This window comes from Nannospalax galili, unplaced genomic scaffold (genome assembly GCF_000622305.1).
Source record: "Nannospalax galili isolate Female #2095 unplaced genomic scaffold, S.galili_v1.0 scaffold870, whole genome shotgun sequence".
NCBI classification, from domain to species: domain Eukaryota; kingdom Metazoa; phylum Chordata; class Mammalia; order Rodentia; family Spalacidae; genus Nannospalax; species Nannospalax galili.
Window position 1 is genome coordinate 1,348,853 of NW_008329130.1, and position 20,316 is coordinate 1,369,168.

The following is a 20,316-nucleotide window of genomic DNA, read 5'->3' on the forward strand; positions in this document are numbered from 1 at the left end:
TCACAAACAGACAAATCTAACAATGGCTTTCAAGTATACTAGCACATTCCAAAATGCTCAGTGGGTTATCTCTGATAGGAACTGGGAAATGGAACAGACTATGCTAAATGACTAAGCTCTGTATTTACGTGAAACCAACACATGAAGTTCAGATGTACAGCGACGAAACAATATATGAAAAGGTCTCCAGAGATTAAATGGAGACTGTCTGTTCTACAGAACATTATCAGTCCTCTGTCACCCTAGAGAACATAGCCTAGATTCACAGCACTGGGCATCTTTTAAATCGTCTTTCAATTAGCCCAGTACAAGGTCACTAAATGGTAGGTCAAATCTGAGGAAACCAGCTTCATAACAGATTAAAGGACTAATTTGATAATACAAATTAAAAAAAATACAAGGCAAAGTTTCAGTCTTGAGATTTCACCTTCCTCCTCCTCTTCTTCCTCTTCAGTTGTTTCTGCAGCCAGGGATCGGGTCTCAACCTGCCTCTGCAAGGCCTGCAATTTACTCTCATAGTCCTAAATGAAAAGAAAGGAGATAACATGTAGGAGAGGAAGGAAATGGACAGAAGGTAAAGAAAAATGGAAGGAATATTTGGGAGAAGCACAGACAGCAGAGGACAAACACAAGGAAAGAGACACAGAGAGGAAAGAGTATTTTGCACATCAAGAATTCCAGAGAAAGAAAACAGTGGAAGATAAATTCCCAAGTATCTCCAAAGTCCCAACCAACTATTTTAAAGGGAAATAATTAAGATTATAGATTTTTGAAGCTCCCTGTGACTGAAAAATTACTAAAACCCTACAGCACTACTAAGTTGAAACTGCTGTGATTCAAAAGACATTTTATTTTTAAATATACGAGTAATATGTGGATTAAAGTGGATTACTATAATACAAAAAAGATTTATCTTCTTTCTACCTGCTCCATTTTCAACAGAAGCAGTATTACCTCAAAGGGGGAAATGTTTATTGGATGATGGAAAATGATCTTGTTCTTTTTTTCATATTTTATTTATTATTTTAATTTTATGTGTATGAGTGTATTGCCTGCATGTATGTGAGTGCACCGGTGTCGTGCGATGCCGCAGAGGTCAGAAGAGGGCTTCGGATTTCCCTGGACCTGGAGTTAAGGATGGTTTGTAGCCGCCATGTGGATGCTGGGAATTGAACCCGGGTCCTCTGCAAGAGCAGTCAGTGCTCTTAACCACTGAGCCGTCTCTCCAGCCCCGACCTTGTTCTTTTTATGTATAAGGCACAAATATACATATAGACAATATTTGAGGCATTAAAATTTCATAATGGGGAGAAATCAAGAAGAAACTGTCTAAATAGGTTCCTTAGGGTGTTAATAGAAAAAAAGTACTTGAATTTCAATGAAAATAAGATGAGCAGGGTTAAGAAAGGAGACGTTCACATAATGAAATACTGCATCATAGCATACACACAACATCTGAAGATCTACTACCCAGGCTTTGTTTGGTTTCCCAGGAGTGACCCAATTACAGGCTACCAGGAGACAGACTTGTACTGTTGTCAAAGAGAATGCTCCATGTCTCACATCAACACTCCATACATCCAGGAAGGCCTCCTCAGCAAAAGGAGAAGATTAAGTTCATCAGCAGTGCTGAGAAAACGAATATTCTCCCATTATTTGCCAGTGGGTCTCACAAAGGAAGCTCCTGGCTTTACATACTCAATGTCCTCAACAAGAGGGAGTAGCACAGCCTTACAGGTACCTAAGCTCATTTTTCAGGGGATTATGTGTGGGAGATAAGGAGAGGGGACAGAGAAGATGGGATGGAAGTGGGAAGAGGAGGAAAAATGAAGCTAGCAGGTAAGACCTGAGTTTTGGTCCTAACATCTGATCTTACTAGCCTTGTAATCCTAGAAAGAAGTCTTTCTAAAGTTATACTTTTTTTACCTTTAAAAATGAGATTTTAGCATTTAACCTGCATACCAAACAACTGGGGGAAGGATCAACAGATAAAACATCCAAAAAACATGTAGAAGTCCTCTTAAATGGCAATACACTAATAAAATGACACTCATTCTGTATGTGAAGATGGCACTCACATGTAAAGGCTGCTGTTTTACGTCTTTATTGCTCTCTACCTTATTTTTAAATATTTTATTTTATGTGTATTGCCTGCATTCATATAAGCGCACCCATGTCATGCAATGCCCACAGAGGTCAGAAGAGGGCATCAGATTCCCCGGAACTGGAGTCACAGATGGCTCTTAGCTGCAATGTGGGTGCTAGGAACCGAACCTGGGTTTTCTGCAAGAGCAGTCAGTGCTCTTAACCACTGAGCCCTCTCTCCAGCCTCTCACTACCTTACTTAATGTTACTTTTACTTATTTATTTAGTTGTGTGTAGAGTGTGGGCACATGTGTGCCACAGTGACCGTGTGATGGTCACAGGATAACTTTTGAGAATTGGTTCTCTCTTTCTACCATGTGGGTTCAGGGAATGGAACTCAGGTTATCAGGCTTGGCAACAGGTGCCTTTACGTGCTGAACCATCTTGCCAGCCCATAATAATAGCTTTTTAGCAAGTCATAACCAATTTAATGTATGTTAACTAGATCTTGGATTAAAATACACATTCACCTAATATTTGTATTTTAGATAAATATGGGAAATTTGAAAATAGACTATCTATTAGACGATGTAGACTCAGTATCAACTTTCCTGGAGGGGATAATAATATTTAGAGAACCACCTTGATTTTAGGATATAAACTTAGAAGCACGTAGGGGTCAGCCATCATGGTATCTCCAATTTCCTTATCAGAAAAAAAAAATCACAAGAAACAAAAGTTCATTGTACTATTTTTCAGTTTCTGTAAATGTAAAATACTTCAAAACAGTAACCTGGATAGTTGTCAAGTATTTTCCCCTTACAGCCTGTTTATTATATGTTATTTTGGTAAAAAGAGAAACACTTGCTATTTCACTTAAAAATCACCAGGAAGAAAGACTGCTAATATTTTATCTTGGGGGATTCTTCAAGAATAAGTTTGTAGGCTGGACAAACTATCAATGAAAACAAAATTCTTAGATCCTGATAGCTAAGGTGTGAGGCTGGCTTTCCCTAAAGGCTCTGGTTGTGCTTCATTAGGATAAAAGATTGCCTATCATCCTTGAGATGAGGCGGGGGGAAAAAGAAGCCTTCCAATTATATGTTGATTAGAATTTGGTAGTCCAAATAACAGCACCATTTCTTGAATTGAATCCCTTCTCCAAACCAGGCTGCTTATGAGCTTCCAAGGATATTCTGTATTTGCGTGTGTCTATCTGCCCACCCACCCACAGAGGCCAGGAGAAGGCGCTGGTTCTCCCGGAACAGGCGTTACAGGTGACTGTGAGCTGCCTGTCATGGGTTCTGGGAATCAAGCTCTGGTCCTCTTCAGGAGCAGCAAGCACTCTTAATTGCTAAGCTAGAACCATCACTCCAACCTCTAGACAAATACATTCTGCGTCCCTGTTTAGTTCCCAATGCTAGGAATACAGAGGTCAGTGAGACAAGGGTCCCACTGGTGAGAGGAAAGAGACAATAAACAGTAAACAAGACACACACTATAATTTTGGTAGCAAGAAGCACGCTGAAGAACATAAAGCAAGGTAGAAGGCAGACATTAGAAGGACTACTAAGGAGAGAAAGGGAACAAGAGAAATACTTTTAGTGGTCAGGGAAGGCCACCGCAAGCCCACTGAGCTCTTTGGGGGTGGGAGGAGTCCAATCAAGGTAACACTAGCAACAAATGCAGAGGTCCTAAGATGGAAAGGAACCTAGTGTGTGCAAGGCAATGCAGAAATTCAGTGTGGGTACAGTATTGGAGGAAGGGGAAGACAAGAGATGGAGTTGCAGATGGTCAGGTAGGGACTGAATTATGGAAGGCCTGCAGACCATGGTAGATATAATGACTGGGCATATTTTAAGAGAAGCCATGGGATAGTATAGTATATATTTTACAAATCCCACTTTCTGTGATAACTGGGAGAATTGTGGAAGGAAAGCAGTTGTAGCACTGTCCAAAAGAAATGATGGCTGATGTCCGCAGCAAAAATGGTGAAGAGAACGGAACCAGAAATATTTTACACGCACAGAATTTACTGATGATCTGAGGTAGCAGGAAAAAAAAGAGAATCTGGGGATGACTTGGATTCTTGGGCTATGCTAAAGATTCCAGTTTATATAGTTTAAATATGATGTCTGTTGGCTATTTGTATGTCAGAGTTTTTTTTTTTTTTTTTTTTTTTTTTTTTAAAAAAACTTTGTGCTGGGTGTGGTGGCACATAGCTTTAATCCCAGCACTTAGGAGGCAGAGGCAGGCGGATCTCTGTGAGTTCGAAGCCACTCTGGTCTACATAGCAAGTTCCAGGTCAGCTGGGGCTACAGGGAGACCATGTCTCAAAAAGACCAAAAAAAAACCCAAAAACCCAAAGACTGTGTGTGTGTGTGTGTGTGTGTGTGTGTGTGTGTGTGTGTTGTGCACTTGAAACTTGTGGGCAAGTGCCTTTACCCAGAACAATCTTACCAGCTTATGGATGTCAGGTTTTAGTTTCATATTTCTACCAAGAGTTCCAGCCCAAGACCTGGACTAGAGAGGGTATTTCTGAGTCACCAGAGACAAGAGGCAAGGCAGTGGATTGCAGATAGACTGATTCTCTAGGACAGGACCTGGTCTTCCACTTAGTAGCTGTATGTAAAATTATGTAAAATGAGACTAACACCACCAACCTCACAGAAGAGGGATGTTGTAAAGATCTGATGTGTTGATACACATAACAGATTAAATTTAGGGCCATTAAGATAGCTCAGAGGGTAAAAGCACTTGACCCACAAGCCTGATGACCTGAGTTTGACCCTGGAACCCATGGTGGAAGGCAGAACTAACTCCTAACAGTTGTTCTCTGACTACCACACATACACTCTGGCACACACACCCTCACTCACACAGACACATTATACATACACCAAGATAAAATAAATAAAAGCGTACTACATATATTAATACATATATGCTTTTAATACATGAGTTATTTTCATCATTGCCAATGTAAAAAAGCCATAGAAATGTATAGGATCATGTGGTGGAATGGGTAAAGATACAGAAACAGGGTTGACAAGATGGTTCAGTGGTTAAGAGCATGCACTGCCTCTCGCAGAAGACCTGAGTTTGGTTGCCAATACCAACAATGGGTGGCTCACAACTGCCTGTAATCTATTTCCAGGGGGATCCTATGCCTCTGAGGGTGCCTGCACTCATGTGCACATACTCACATATAGACAAACACACATACACACAATTAAAAATGAAATGAGCCAGGTGTGGTGGCACCCACCGGGAGGCAGAGGCAGGTGGATCTCTGGGAGATCGAGGCCAGCCTGGTCTATATAGTGAGTTCCAGGCCAGCTGTGGTTACAGGGAGACCCTGTCTCTGATTAGATGGATAGAGAGATGATGATGATGATGAAGATAGATAGATAGATAGATAGATAGATAGATGATAGATAAGATAAAAAAAATGAATCTTTAAAAAAAGATGCAGAAATGGCTGGGGAGATGGCTCAGCAGATAAAGCACTTGCTATGCAAGCATGAGGATCACTGTTCAGATCCCCAGAACCCATCTAAAAGCCAGATGGGCGTGACAGCCCACCTGTAATCTCAGAGTTGGTTAAGTGGAGACAGGGAATCAATACCCAGAGTAAACTTGCTAGCCAGACTAGCTGCAAGAAAGTGCTCTGAATTCAGCTAGATACCCCGCCTCAATACATAAGGTGGAGAGAAGTCAAGGAAGACACCTGATCTGATGTCAGGCTTGGGCCTCTACATACACACACATGCACACATGTACACCCACACATGCCTACACACATACAAACATACATGTACTCATACCACGCACATATTATGAAGAAAAAAAAAGATACATAAACAACCAAAGTCTATGGCCATAGAGGCCATGAAGGAGCAACTAATGAGGGGAAAGAAGTTAGGAAGTCAAGAGAAGAAAGTCTCCCAAGAGGTAATGAGTAGGCAACGGTGTTAAATGCAGAGAGATTTTAGTAGATGAAAACTGAGAAAACATCCTTGGACTTGTCACCAGGGAGATCTCTGGTAACTCCTCAGAGTGGCTTCAGTGGGAAACAGGGAGCAAGAGCAAGAGTCTGACTACATAAATATAAGCCAAAATGGGGATAGGTAATATTCCCAAGAATATTTCTCTAAGGACCAGAGTGGCAGCTCACAGAGAATGAGAATTCTTAAACAGGTAAAATGAAGACATGCCTGTATGATGGCTGGAACTGAAGAGGAGAAAGACAGACACTAAAATCATAGACAGATGTTAGAAACAGCGAGTCCTAGAAAAGGAATATAATGCATGAACCTGGGCTGTGCTAAGAGAGGAGCAACGACAGCTAGACCACTAATAGGGATGGACAGGGATATATTATGGACAGACACAGAGAACTGGAAATGGGGAGAAACCGAAGTTTTTCTCTGATTTTTTTTCTTTCAGTGAAATAAAATGAATGTCAGCTAAGAGAGACAGGGGACGTTCCTCTCATCCCAGAGACACCTGTTTTGACCTTTCAGAGCACCCTGGATTGTTTTCTCTTGGCCTTTGTCACACAGTACTGAATACTAGCGTAGGTGTCTGTCTAGTGGCTACTTTTCCATAATTCTGAACTTCCCGAGTCCAGGGGGCCATGCTGTCATTTACCACTGATGCACCTGGCACATATCTGTCTTCCAGATCAGAAACAATCATGTGTTGATACAGACCAAAAGGACTTAAAAATGACTGTATTCTAGATCAGGGATCAGCACATCACGGTGTGTAGGCTACATCCAGCCACCCAGCAGTGTTTGTGCAGTTTTACAGGACACTGCCACTTGTGTTCATCTCTAGACTGTCTATGGCTACTTTTCTGTTACCTCAGTGAAGGCAGGTAGCTATGAGAGTAACCCCATGGCCCAAAAAGCTTAAGGAATTCCTGAGGGTTAGGCATATACTTCAGAGGAAGAGTGCTTTGCTTTCCTAACATGTACAAAGCTGAGTTTCACCTTGAATACCATTTTGAAAATTTTTATTTTATGTGTTTGAGTGTATTGCCTACATGTATGTAAGTGTATCTGTGTTATACAATGCCTGAAGAGCAATGCCATAAGATGGTGTCAGGTCCCCCTGGAATTGGAGTTAAGGTGGTTGTTAGCTGCCACGTGGGTGTTGGGAACTGAATTCAGGTCCTTTGCAAGAGTAATCAGTGCTCTTAACTGCTGAGTCATCTGTACCACCCCTCAAATACCATGTTTAAAAACATTTACTATCTCGCCCTTTACATAAAATGTTTTCCAAACCCAGTTCTATGTCAATGGTTTTGGTTTTCAAAGGTCCCTGGGAATCAATGATATCACCTGGGAACTTATCAGAGATACAAATGATCAAGTTTTGTCCTAGAGCTACTCAATCAGAAATTCTGGGGGTGGCCCATCAGTATATGCTCTCGCAAGACTTCGGGGAGACTGATACACACTGTACTTGAGAACGCAGTCTCTGAATCCTATGTATATGGATAATTGGTGAAGTGAACAAGAGAGGTAAGGCACTTATTCTAAGAAGTTTATATTCTCATGGAAGACACAAAAAAAGTACAATGACAAGGTAATTTACATGTTATCATGATTAAAACAATGAGAGTTGGGCTAGGGATATAGCTCAGTGGACAGAGTGCTTTTCTAGAATATATAAAGCCCTGGATTCAATCCCCAGCAATGCACTGACTGGGCGTTGTGGCACATGCCTGTAATCCCAGCATTCTGCAAGGCAGAAGCAGGAGGATCAGAAGTTGAAAGTTATTCTCAGATATAGAAAGTTCGGTCAGTCTGGGATACATGAGATCCTGTTCCTCCCAAAAAATAAACTTAAAAAAAAAGGGGGGGGAGGGCATTGATCTAGGGTGGGCTGGGATAGGAAGAATGGCATAGGAGTGGAGATCCACCATGGAGACAAGCATAATGAGAAACAAATTGCAATCCTGAGGAAGTTAAAGAGTCTTGAGGTAGGATGGGGCTGGAGAGATGGCTCAGAGGTTAAGAACACTGACTGTTCTTGCAGAAGACCTGGGTTCGAATCCCAGCACCCACACGGGAGCTAATAACTGTCCGTAACTCCAGTTCCAGCAGATCCAACAGCCTCTTCTGTCTTCCATGGGCATTGCATGACACAGGTGCACTTACCTACATGCAGGCAATACACACATACACATAAAATAAAAATAATATTTTTCAAAAAAGAGCCTTGAGGTAGGAACAAAAGGCCAGAGTTGTCTATACTGTGATAGTGTTAAGACAGGAATCAGGTGGGCAAACAGCCATGTGTAAAGCCTTGTCAACAACAGTTAAGGTTCAGATTTGTAAGTGCAATGGAAAGCCCTTGAGGCCACTACAGGATGTTATGTTCTTAAGAGATGATTCTGGTTTCTGGTTACTACTTGGATGATAGAGGGCAGGACTCAAGAATAGAAGCAAAGAGACTCCTGTAGTCCTCCAGGTGAGAGATGATACTGGCACAGTTAGGTATCTCTAAGGAGATGACACTCAAGGCAAAGTCAATGACACTGCCCTTGAGTTTTCTAGATAGGCAGGTTTTTTACAGTAGAAATTTGCTTCAAATGACAAGTTATAATCAGCAAGCAGTTGCAGGGAGATATTCATGTCCCATGTGACACTCCGCTTCTTCTCAACACCTAAAGTTGCTCCTCACCACCAGCACTATGTGGCCAATCTTAGATCTATGTCTGCTCTGAAGGGATCCCACAGCTTTTTAATTTTTTTTTTTTTATTGTTTGACACAGGGTTTCATGTAGCCAAGGCTGGCCTTGAACTCTTGACCTCCTTAACATCAGTTTTCTCAGTGCTGAGATTACAGGTATAAGCAAACCATGCCCAGCCTACAACACTTTTTCTAAAGCCAGAATAGTTCCCGTTTTCTCCTGTCCTTTCATCTCTCTCAGCACTATTTGGAAAAGCATTCTTTCTCATTTGGTTCAAGAAGCAACATCAACTGGTGCACATGGCTCTGAATTTGCCTCCATATAACCTATCTATACCTTGGTCACAGTGAGTGTTCTAAAGGGTGGATCTAATAAAGTATTTCCCTGTTTACACTTGGCTGGTAGTTTCTCAAATCTAAGATAAAATCCCAACTCCTCAGCACACCACAATCTAGTCCTCATTACCTCCAACCCCCTTGTCTCTTACCCACCCCCACACATCTGGCTTTCTGACCACCCCAAGTTATTTACACTTCCCAGATCATCACCTGTTCTCTTCCTCCCAGATCCTTGATCTTTTCTTGCTTTGTTCACTTTGGAAAATTCCCAGTTATACTATGAAATTCTGTTCTTGGCTCAGGGCGTCCTTCTTCCACAAACCTTCTCTCCTACTCCTCTCTGGATGAGACTCTCTGTGAACACACAACTATCACTTCATATGTCACACTGTGTTAGAATTGTCTCTATCTCCCTAGAACAGTAGGGGTCCTGGAAACTTCCACCAGTTTCTTTCATAGCAGAGAAATACAAAGAACCTGAAGGAAAAAGGTATCAGACCTGATACAGAACAATTCAAGCATAACACTTCTCTTAAAACACGGTATTTTCATATTTAAAACTTATGCATATGTTGTGTTCTAATTAAAAACACATGGCTGTGTTATTTTTCAATATAAAAAAAAGGCAGGTCCAAATGTTCAACAAGACTAATGGACCATAAAGCAAAAACAAAACTCCAAAACATTTGCTTTGTCCTGTTTCTTCTTTAGCAGAATACCAATAATCTGAGAGAAGAAAAGCAGAGGTTCAAGGGGAGGAAAGCTATTTCATTTAAAGAATTTCAAATCATGATTATGTAATGGAAAAAAAACAGAAAACATAGGTTAATATAAATTGAAATATGAAAGTGCTATTTTTTACTCATATGAGAAAAGGTTTTATTTAAGAGCACTATAGCATAAAGTATGGTTTAAAGTTCCCATGGAAAACAGCATTCTTTATTTTACTATCCATTGTTTTGTGGCATAAGAGATGGAACCCAAAGCCTGTGTGAAAGGCAAGGGCTATCATACCACTGAGCTATAGTCCCTGGCCCAGAATTCCATAAAAAGGGCAGCAAATGTAGAAGCTTCCAAATAATCAAGTCCATGTAGAAATATAAAGAAAAAATATTTGGCACATAATCATCTTCAGATGAAAAAGCAATTAAATACAAGTCAAGAACAGGTTTGATTAATATTATTAATTAGCATTATTTTGTTTTACTTTTCCCTCCTCCACACAGACAGAAATCACACTTAAAAAGATGATTTCAACTTTTATTGAATGATGACTTTATTTTTTTAACATTACAAACTAACTTTCCCTTTCTGAAAAGGCAGGTCTTACACTCAAAGACAATCTTTAAGCACTGTTTTAAGAAATTGAGGGGTAACCACAGTTCAATAACAAGAAGATTCACAACTCTTTTTACAGTAATAATAGGAGGAAAACCAATACTTTTTACAACCTAAGGTGGTCCAAAGTATATCTCAAGCAGATTCTAAAATCTGAGGAAGATGACATGAACTGGACGGTTATGAACCCTGCCTGTTAATGCTTTGTGCTCTAACAATGAAGAACATATGCTTGCTTTGTACTGCATCTAAGACTTCTCTGTTAAGGTACCCTAGAGCACAGGCAGCTTCCTCTCCTCCCAGCCTTCTGTGAAAATCATTAAGGCAAATTAACAAAGGACCAGTAAGGCACCAGGTACAGCAGCTGACCATGAGAAGTCCATTTAACTTCCTACAATCTGATAACATTTAAAAATTCAGGCACTGGTGTGGCAAACTTAATCTTTTTGTTTTTAGCATCTTACACCTAAAGCACAAAAGGTCACTTCAAGTCACTTCAATGTTATAAACAATTCCCATTTATTATATTACCCATGAAAGGAAAACAATTTACTGTCCTAAAAGAATTAGAAGCAAGAGTAAAAGTAAAGGAAAGGACCTTTGGTTTAAATTTATTAACCAGAATTTCTAATTCTCCTTAGAATATCATTCTGGCTTATAAAACCATACCCAATTAATTAGGACTCCACTATATTCCCATAATGCCAGATTTTAAAATCATTTCACTAGCATAAGCACTTTTTTATTTCACTATAGCAACACATAAAAATATTTCCATAATAAAATAATGCTTTAATGATGACAATTTCTCTTTGGTCTTAAAGAATTTAAGCTTACGGAGAAAGCTGAGCATGGTGGCATACACCTCTAATCCTAGCAATTTGGGACACTAAGGCAGGAGGATTACAAGTTTGAAGCCAGTCTGGGAAACTGAGAATTCATCTAAAAAAAAAAAACCCAAAATTAAAAAGTAATAAGGGTTCACAAGAGCACGACACGATATGCTTGTTTAGTGAGAGAGTCAAAGGAGCAATTTTCTGCACACAGTTTTCCAAGCTAAGTATCTGCTCTGAAGTGCATGAAGGACATCTCTAGCAGTCGATCAAAGCAAAGTTCATGTTTTTCCTGGTCATTTAGGAAATTAAGGGCTTTTTTAAAAAATATATTTTATTCATTATTTTTGTTTTATGTGTATGAGTGTATTGACTGCATGTATGTGAGTGCACCCATGTTGTGCAATGCCATGGACGGAGGTCAGAAGAGGGCTTCGATTTCCCTTGCAACTGGCGTTAAGGACAGTTTGTAGCCCCCATATGGGTGCCGGGAATCGAACCCGGGTCCTTTGCAAGAGCAGTCAATGCTCTTAACCGCTGAGCCATCTCTCCAGACCCTTAAGGGTTTTTTTAAGATGTCTGAACATTTCAGTAATGAGTGTTCCTAGATTAGCAGATTAAGTACAAATGTAATTCTTTGGACTATCCCTGTAGGCATAATGCTTAACAAAGCCTACATCCACACATGGAAATATTACAGAACTCTTCATTCTAGTGTCATTTAATTGGGGAGTAACTCACTCCAAATGTTTAATGGGAAAGGAAAGTGTCTACTGATATCTAGTCTAGAAGGCCATCACAAAAAAGAAAACATATGGATATAGCATATTTCAAGCTAAGAAAACAAGAGTCAATTTTTGCTACAGAATTGGAACAAACCTAAGTAGTTACTATTTTAATAAAAGGAAATAAGGGCTTGGACAAAAAAGGAAGTCAGTATGATTATGTCTGAAGAGTAAGAAAGGACAACTGTGGATTTACACAGATGCATTGAAGTGACTGGTGTGCAGCAGCCCACCACATCCATTCCAACCAAATGGTGTGGAGATTGTCATCTCAATGCAGTCCACACACAGCAAGCATCATTCACCCATGTCTACTCTGTCATACAAACCTCCACTGAAGACTAGAACTGTTCTAGCTATGAAAGCAAAAGTGTCTTCAAAAGTGTTTCTTTTTAAAGAAAAAAACAACTTTCAGTACATTAAGAAAGCATGTTCTTAGAAGAAAAAAAATACAATTAATGTGTTCTACTAAAGCAGAGTGCCCACACACAAAGAAAAAAATAACCACACAATCATAATCTTGAAGGCTTTGTTGAATGTTAACTGCTATCTTGGCTGTAATTTTTCATACAATTTGGAAGACAAGTGTTTGGCAGATGATTTAGAGTGACTTAGGAATCTTCAACACCGTGAAGTCTGATCTCTTCATATTGCCTCCTAGAAAAACTCCTGACAAGTTCAAGAGATGAAAAAGTATATAGAAAACTTTTATTTTCTTCCCATTAAAATACTTTTTTTTTTCCCGTAGAATTCTCCAGCAAGGCAAAATGCAACCACAACACGTTGAAATGAGGTATTGTTAGAGTAGTGATTATCCACCAGGACTTGCCTTTCCTTGGTTGAGTATCTGTGAGCATTACTACTGCTGGCCAAGAACAGTCTACTCTATAGGTCATCTCATCTGTTCCAGGCCTAACCAAAGTTAAGTATTACCATCTCATAAGCTACTAGAAAAAGCAATAAAGAGGTATACATCGAAGCCTTCTTCCCATGTTCCATCTCTTTCTTCTTCCACCAAATAATCTCCTTATAAACTTAAATATATATTGCTCAAAGCACAAAAATTTGTTGGCATTTCTGTTGTCAATATTTTGGTGAACAGTTTTGTGTGTGTGTGTGTGTGTGTGTAACAATATGGTAAACTTCAAAATGCAACTCACAAACAAATCCAGACAGTGCCAATTTAAAGATCTTAGAATTACAACAAATTTTACATATATTCTGACACACTAAAATAATACTGAATTAGTTTTATATAAAATATAGAATAAGATGATGATGTGGAAGATGCAAAGCTGTGTAGAACATTGTCTGAAGACCTTCAGTTTGGGCTTATGAAAATTCAAATTGTACTCAAAGAACAGAACAGACATGGATGAGAAATCTAAAGTTGGGTCCACACAGTTGCACATTATTATTTTTTCAATCAGTTTCTAGCATTCATCGGGAATAGGAGGAATTTATTCTATAGCTCAAATTCCTCTTTTGAGTGTTTGCATAAACCGAGAGGCAGGTCTTTTGTGGTATCAAATAAATTTCTAAGTACTATTAAAAAAATTTACAACAAAACAAGACAAGCCAGTGTAAGTGTATTAATTATCTAGATATCAAGGAGGAAAATCTCAGAATACAGGGACCTTGATTTTTTTATTCACAATTCCACGACCTGCCCACTTATGACACATAAGCTAAAGGAAGTGTTGAAAAGTTTACCAGTGTTTTATGTTGTTGCAATAAAAACCCAGCTAATAATTGTAGGAACATAACATTGAAATCTTAATATAAAGACTAGGCGCCAACTTAAAAGTCACGAGCTAACATCAACACTGCCTGTTTCCTCCACTACTGTTTCAAGTTTGTCCAGTAATTTACTTAGACTGTAGTTTCTCGACTAGCTTTGAGATTGGGTGCAGAGAACTGTCTCCTCATCCTTGGAGGTGTCACAAATTGGCTACAGTGGCTGGGCTTCTCAGTCTGCTTCTCACAGCAATTGGCTGTACTGCCCTCTAACTGACCTCCAGTGTTATAATTACAGTAAGACTGCCGGTGTTGGTGAATATGGCGCTTTGCCTGGAAAGTTTGCAGATCAGCAGTGGGGAGACCACTGTGGGAGTTTAATGATTCTGAAGAGGCAGCTGCCTGGCAGCGCATATTTTTCGGTTGGCCATTATTGAGAGAATTGCTTCTCCAACGAAGCTGAGGTGGCTGTTGCTGATTATTAAGATGCTGTTTGCTAACTTGGATGTGATCTTGACTTCTTGTGACCTGAGAACCCCATGGTGACAGGGGATCTTTAGAAGTTGCTCTACCCACTTTTTCTTGGCTTTCCTCTTTATTTCCTTTTCTTCCTTCTTCATCTTTTGGAATTCTAAGCTCAATAACCTCATCTTCTGTTATGATAATATGTGTTCCAGGACTCCAAGAGTTTCTATGTTTAGGGTTGCTCTTAAAGGGGAAACGGGGCTTCCGGTTCTCAGGAGGGATGAATCTATGAGGTACATTCTGCCTACGAAGCTGCTTTGTTATCTCCTGCTGTTGTAGGTTCTTAAACCTAATTTGTTCTTGCCTCATCCAACGAAGACGTCCACGTCTAAAAGCTGGATCTCCACTCATCAGCTGGGAGACACGTTCTTCTTTGCCGAGCTCCCCACTATCTGCTTTACTGACATCATAATCAGAGGTACTATTAACACCAGCCCCAATGGGCTCTTTTGGTTTGTGGTTTCCTTGGCTTTTCTGCTCCTGAGAGCCAATCAGTGGTAAGACTTTCTCCATTTTGAGCATTTTATTTCTTAAGATTTTGATCTCTTCATCTTTCATATTATTTTGTTTTTTAACTTCTTGCAAAATGTCTTCCAGTTTGTCTATGTGAACCTTGAGATCATCTACGTCTGTTCCACCTTTCCCAGTGGCCATCATATCCTCCATCTTCTCATCCCCCACCCCAACAGTGTCCCAGACATCCCTGGCCACTGCCCTCCAGGAGTCACGCTCATTGGGATCTTTCTTCCCATACATGGCACAAAGCTCTTTCATCTTAACAATGGCCAAGGCTTCAATCTCCTGCCGACTGTGCCTAAAATCATTAAGAGCAACCTCATAGCAAATCTCTTTCACAGCCTGAATCTTAAGATCTGAGATTGTGACCCACTTGGAATCTTTACTCAGGCGCCTTCTTTGAGGTATCTGATACATTTTAATTGGTTCTCGCTTCTTTCCACTGCTGGGAAGGCCACATTTTTTAACAATGGTTTGCAACTTGCTGGGAGGCAGCTTTTCTCTCAGAGAAGTAATCAATTTCCAGCTCTCTTCACAGGACCTCTTGTCAGAATCGTCCCCGCTATCAGAATCCGCGTCCTTTGGAAAAACAAAATAAAAAATGGCCCCAAAATAACCAAAATTAAAATGAAAAAGGAAAATCCAACTGAAGAAAAAGCAAGCAAAAAAGGTGTAACCAAATTTAAAAACAAAACACTAAAAAACAAATTAAAAAACCCCAAAACAAAACAAACCCTAGATGTGGAAGTCTACTAAGACCTATGTATATGTAGGGTACTAATGATAAAAAGATTCACTTAGTATTCCTAATCCAACTTTCCACTTGATGAGTTACATGAACCATATTTCTTGGAGGGCTGACAGTCTCTCACTCCAGAGTCATATAAAATTAGCAATCTAGTGTGAGATAACACCTCCACTATCTCAAGAAAATGAAGTAAGCCCCTGTACCCCACACATGCTAACACCCATGCAGCCACTTCCCCACATTTGCCTTGGTTATTGCTGTTGCTTCTTCCAGAATCTCCTTCCCCTGTGAGTGAGCACGGATGCCATACAAAGAAGTGGCGAGCAGGCAGATTAACAAGGTTAGTAAGGCTGCAGGACGCCAAGTTTTATTTAGCTTTACTAAAAGAGCAACCCTAGAAAAAAGTTAGAAGAGAAAGTAGAGAAGAAGCAAAGAGAGACGATGTTAAAAGTGCTAAGAATTCCTATTTGCAGAACTTGTAAGGTTCTTATCAACCAAATTCCCTTTTCTGTGGATGCTAGAGCTTTGAAACTAGCTTTCTAGAAGCAGATACCGGATTTGCTATTTTCTTTTTCATGTTTAGTTAACCCACTTGATTTGTACATTAGCTTTTCCTCCCCCAAACAAGGAAGCATTTAAAAAAGGATTATGGCTTATTTTTTGTTTCTTCTCCACTAAAGCCAGAAATCTGACCTCTAAAATATTAAGAAGTTACAAGAAGAAAAATTAAGTTGAGTAAATATTCTTCCATTAAACATAATTTAAAATTTCCCAGGTAGTAGTGTATTTTAAACTTGTCTTTTTTGGAGGGGTGCTGCTTGGGCCTCACACATGCTAGGTAAACACTCTACAACTAAGCTACATCTCTAGCGTAGTAGAATATTTCAGAAGGCGGCTCACAACTGTAATCTCAGCACATGGAAGGCTAAGACAGGGGGACCGTTACAAGTTCAAGACCAAACTGGGCTCAGTCTTAAGTAAGATTGCTCCTGAAAACAAAACAGAACCCAACCAAAAATTAACATACGGAAAGAGAAAACAACTCATGATTTCTATTTTAAAAAAATAAAACCATGTCATTTCCAGCTATTCACAGACTATCACTTTTAAGGGCTAATGCTTCCAATACACAGAGTATAGCCTGATTACATGAAGTGGATTCACTTGAACTCTGTCTTTTCCAGCTGTCTCTGCACTAGTACCTCTTTTCCAAAAAATTTTTCTACTTAGTCCTAAAACAGTAAACTGACTTCACAACACAGTTTTCAAGGGCTATAAGGGATAATAACTAACTGTTCTTAACTAACACAATTTTTTCTTGGATGTGATTACAAAAAATATTTCTAGTGAAAGGTTTTATAATGTTTCCAAATTTATTTTTATGTGTATGAATGTTTTTCCTGCATGTAGGTAAGTGCGCCTACACATGCAATGCTCTTAGAGGCTAGAAGAGGGTGTCTGATTCACTGGAACTAGAGTTATGAACCATTGTTGGCCACCATGTGGGAGCTGAAAACTGAACCTGGGTCCTTGTAAGAGCAGCCAGTGCTCTTAATCACTGAGCCAACGCACCAGCCTCCCTGTTTTTTGTTTTTTTAATTAAAAAAATGAAACTGAGATTTGGGCATGGTGGCACAAGCCTGAAATCCCAATCTAGGGTGCAGGGGCAGAAGCAGGCAGATTTCTGTGAATTCCAGGCCAGCCAGGGCTTTGAGTGATAATAGTATCTTGTTTTCCAGATACAAATGTCTGTATGCACGGTCACCTTTTAATGATTGAAATATTATTTCTTTTTTTAAATTTATTTTTATTTTATGAGTATTATGCCTGTATGTATGTAAGTGCTCCCACAATCAAGCAGTGCCCATGGAGGACAGAAGAGAGCATCAGACTGGAACTGTAGCTACAGGTGGTTGTTAGTCACCATGTGGGTGCTGGGATTCAATCGTGGGGACTTCTGCAAGAATAACCAGTGTGCTTTTAACCTCTGAGCCATCTCTCCAGTCCCTGAAATATTATTTCTACAATGATAATGATTTAGCTTTTGAATATAAAGATGTTGCTGTTGATTTGTATTATTTCTATCATCCTATAAACAAACAGGTACTGAACTCATTTACAATCCGACCTAGTTAAAAATATAACAAAAAGCAGATAAAGACAAATGTACAGATTCTATGCCTCTGTGTGTATGTGTGTGTGTGTGTGTGTGTGTGTGTGTGTGTGTGTGTGTGTGTGTGTGAATCCCCCAAGGCCACAGGGCCAAACAGGTGTCTTCCTCCATCGTCTCGCCATTGTATGTTTGTTGGAGACAGGGTTTCCCTATAGCCACAGCTGGCCTGGAACTGGCTATGTAGACCAGGCTGATCTCAATTTCACAGTGATCCCCCATCTCTGCCTCCCTAGTGCTGGGATTAAAGGCACGTGCTACCATGCCCAGCTCAAAATGACAACTATTCTAATTATTGCTTCAGTATCAGACTTGAGAAATAAGTTATACTTTTAAACTTTCAAAACAAAAGAGTCTATATAAATTCAAAAGAACTCAAATGAAGTCATAAAACTTTCAAATATTATCAAACTAACTCCAGTATGTTCTCTTTACAGTTAAAAATGTATTGCCTTGATGATACTAAAAATTTTGTAGGCCAAGTTTATGTGCCAAGATGTAAGTCCTATTTCAGGTAGAAGAGACTTAAGGATATTTGGATTCACTATTGTAGAGCTGGAAATACTGTTTGGATTTGGTCACTTCACCTGTCACACTAAATGATCCATTCATTTCATTATATACCAAATGCAAAGTGGGCCTGCAGAAGAGACCTGCAAGAAATATATGAAAACAAGAAAGAGAAGAGACAAGAAACACACTTAAAGAAACACAGACATCAACAAGACAGACAGGTGTGTAAGTGTGCTCGCTGTAAGAGAATGCTCAGAAAGAGAACAGTGAGCACATCTGGGAATTGTCATCACAGGAAAATTGTGAATTACAATAAAAACTTTTATATTACATTTATTTATTTATATTTATTTATTTGTGTGTGCACACGTGGAGGTCAGAAGACAACGTGTAGGAATCAGTTCTCTCCTTTTACCATGTGGGTTTCCAGAGATGGAATTCAGGTCATCAAGCTTGGTGGCAAATACCTTTACTCACTGAGTCATCTCATGGGCTCTGAATTCTAATTTTTAATGTTGCAATTATACAAAAAAATATTAAATATTTAAGAATTGTTATCTACAAATAAGTTATAAATTTTTTAAAAGATTTATTTATATCATGTGTATGAGTGTTTTGCTTACATGTGTGTATGTGTACCATGTGCATGCCTGGTGACTCCAGAGGCCGGAAAAGGATGTTGGATCCCCTGGAACTGGAGTTAGAGGTTTTTGAACCACCATACAGATGCTGGGAACTGAAGAACCTGGGTCCTCTGCAAGAGCACTATGTTCTCTTAACCACTGAGTTATTTCTTCAGCCCCATTTGTAAATATTTTAATACAAATATTTAATCAATACAATTATTTTGTATCCTTTCAGTCTTTATAGGATACCCACTGGTTGAGCAATATAGAATCATTAAAAAAACAACAACAACAAACCACATTGGGTACGGTGGTGCAAGCCTTTAATCCCAGAAATTTGGGAGGCAGAGGCAGGCAGATCTCTGTGAGTTCAAGGCCAGCCTGATCTACATAGTGAGTTCCAGGACAACTGGAGCTACAGGGAGACCCTGTCTCAAAAAGACCAACCCCCCCCCCAAAAAAAACCCAGTAATAAAAAAATTTTTTAAAAAACATATTTTCCATCAGTATCGTTGCTGGTAAATAATCTTTAAGCCACTGTTATCAGTTTTGCTTGAGGTCAAGAAATTTGTGGAATAGACCACTGGATTTCTGAGTGGAAAGCAACTTCCTTGTTATAAAGAGCAGCTCCTAAAATCCTAGCTTACCTTTAGATACACAGAATAAACGACAACCAGAACCTGATTATCTGTAGACTATGGATGTCTCTAAAAACCAAAACTAAATATATCTTTGTGTGTGTGCGCGCTCACGCACTTGTGTGTGCATGATCGTGTTGTGCCCCCCGCCGCCATGCCCCACCCCTTTTGTATGCTAGACAAGTCCTGTCCCTCTGAGCTACAATTTCCAGTCATTTTCTGTTTTTCAAATCTGGAGGCAGGGTCTTGCTGAATTACCCAGATTGGCTTTGATGTGGTAGTTCTCGTGCTTCAGCCTCCTGAGCAGTTGGGATTACAAGTGTGTGACACCATGTCCAGCTCCATCAGTCTTTATTTCAGGGTCTAGTATGACCTCAACTCTTGCGAGTACCAGGCACCATTATTCTTTAATGCCCAGTTACTCAGTCTGCTGCCAAGACTACTAGCACTATTATCACTGGAAACTTGTTAGAAACTCGGAATCCCAGGTCACACTCCCATCTTCAATCAGTATCTACATTTTAAAGTCTCCCGAGTAGCTGAGAGGCACTGCTCTACTAGAACACTGAAATAAGTCAGAAAAATCAAGTTTAAGGGTTAGATCCATGATATAACAGGTATGGAAGAATGGGCATGATAACATCTTTTTTTAAAAAAAATGTTTTATTTATTATTTTTATTTTATGTGTATGAGTGTTATGTCTACATGTAAGTAAGTGCACCTGTGTCATACAATGCTGGCGGAGGGCAGAAGAGGC

At 39.6% G+C, this 20,316-nt stretch overlaps 1 protein-coding gene across 9 annotated transcripts in view; it reads right to left on the reverse strand.

Annotated features, from left to right (window-relative positions):
* Kif1b (kinesin family member 1B) overlaps positions 1 to 20,316 on the reverse strand; it is a 163,197-nt gene that overhangs the window by 57,601 nt on the left and 85,280 nt on the right. For 8 of the 9 annotated variants that reach the window (XM_008831788.3, XM_008831797.3, XM_029562850.1 and 5 more), the window contains one exon: positions 428 to 521. In XM_008831788.3, the coding sequence (XP_008830010.1) occupies positions 428 to 521 (94 nt within the window). Of the gene's footprint in view, positions 1 to 427; positions 522 to 13,236; positions 15,443 to 20,316 lie in introns of those variants that run through there. The other variant, XM_029562859.1, reaches the window with a different exon arrangement.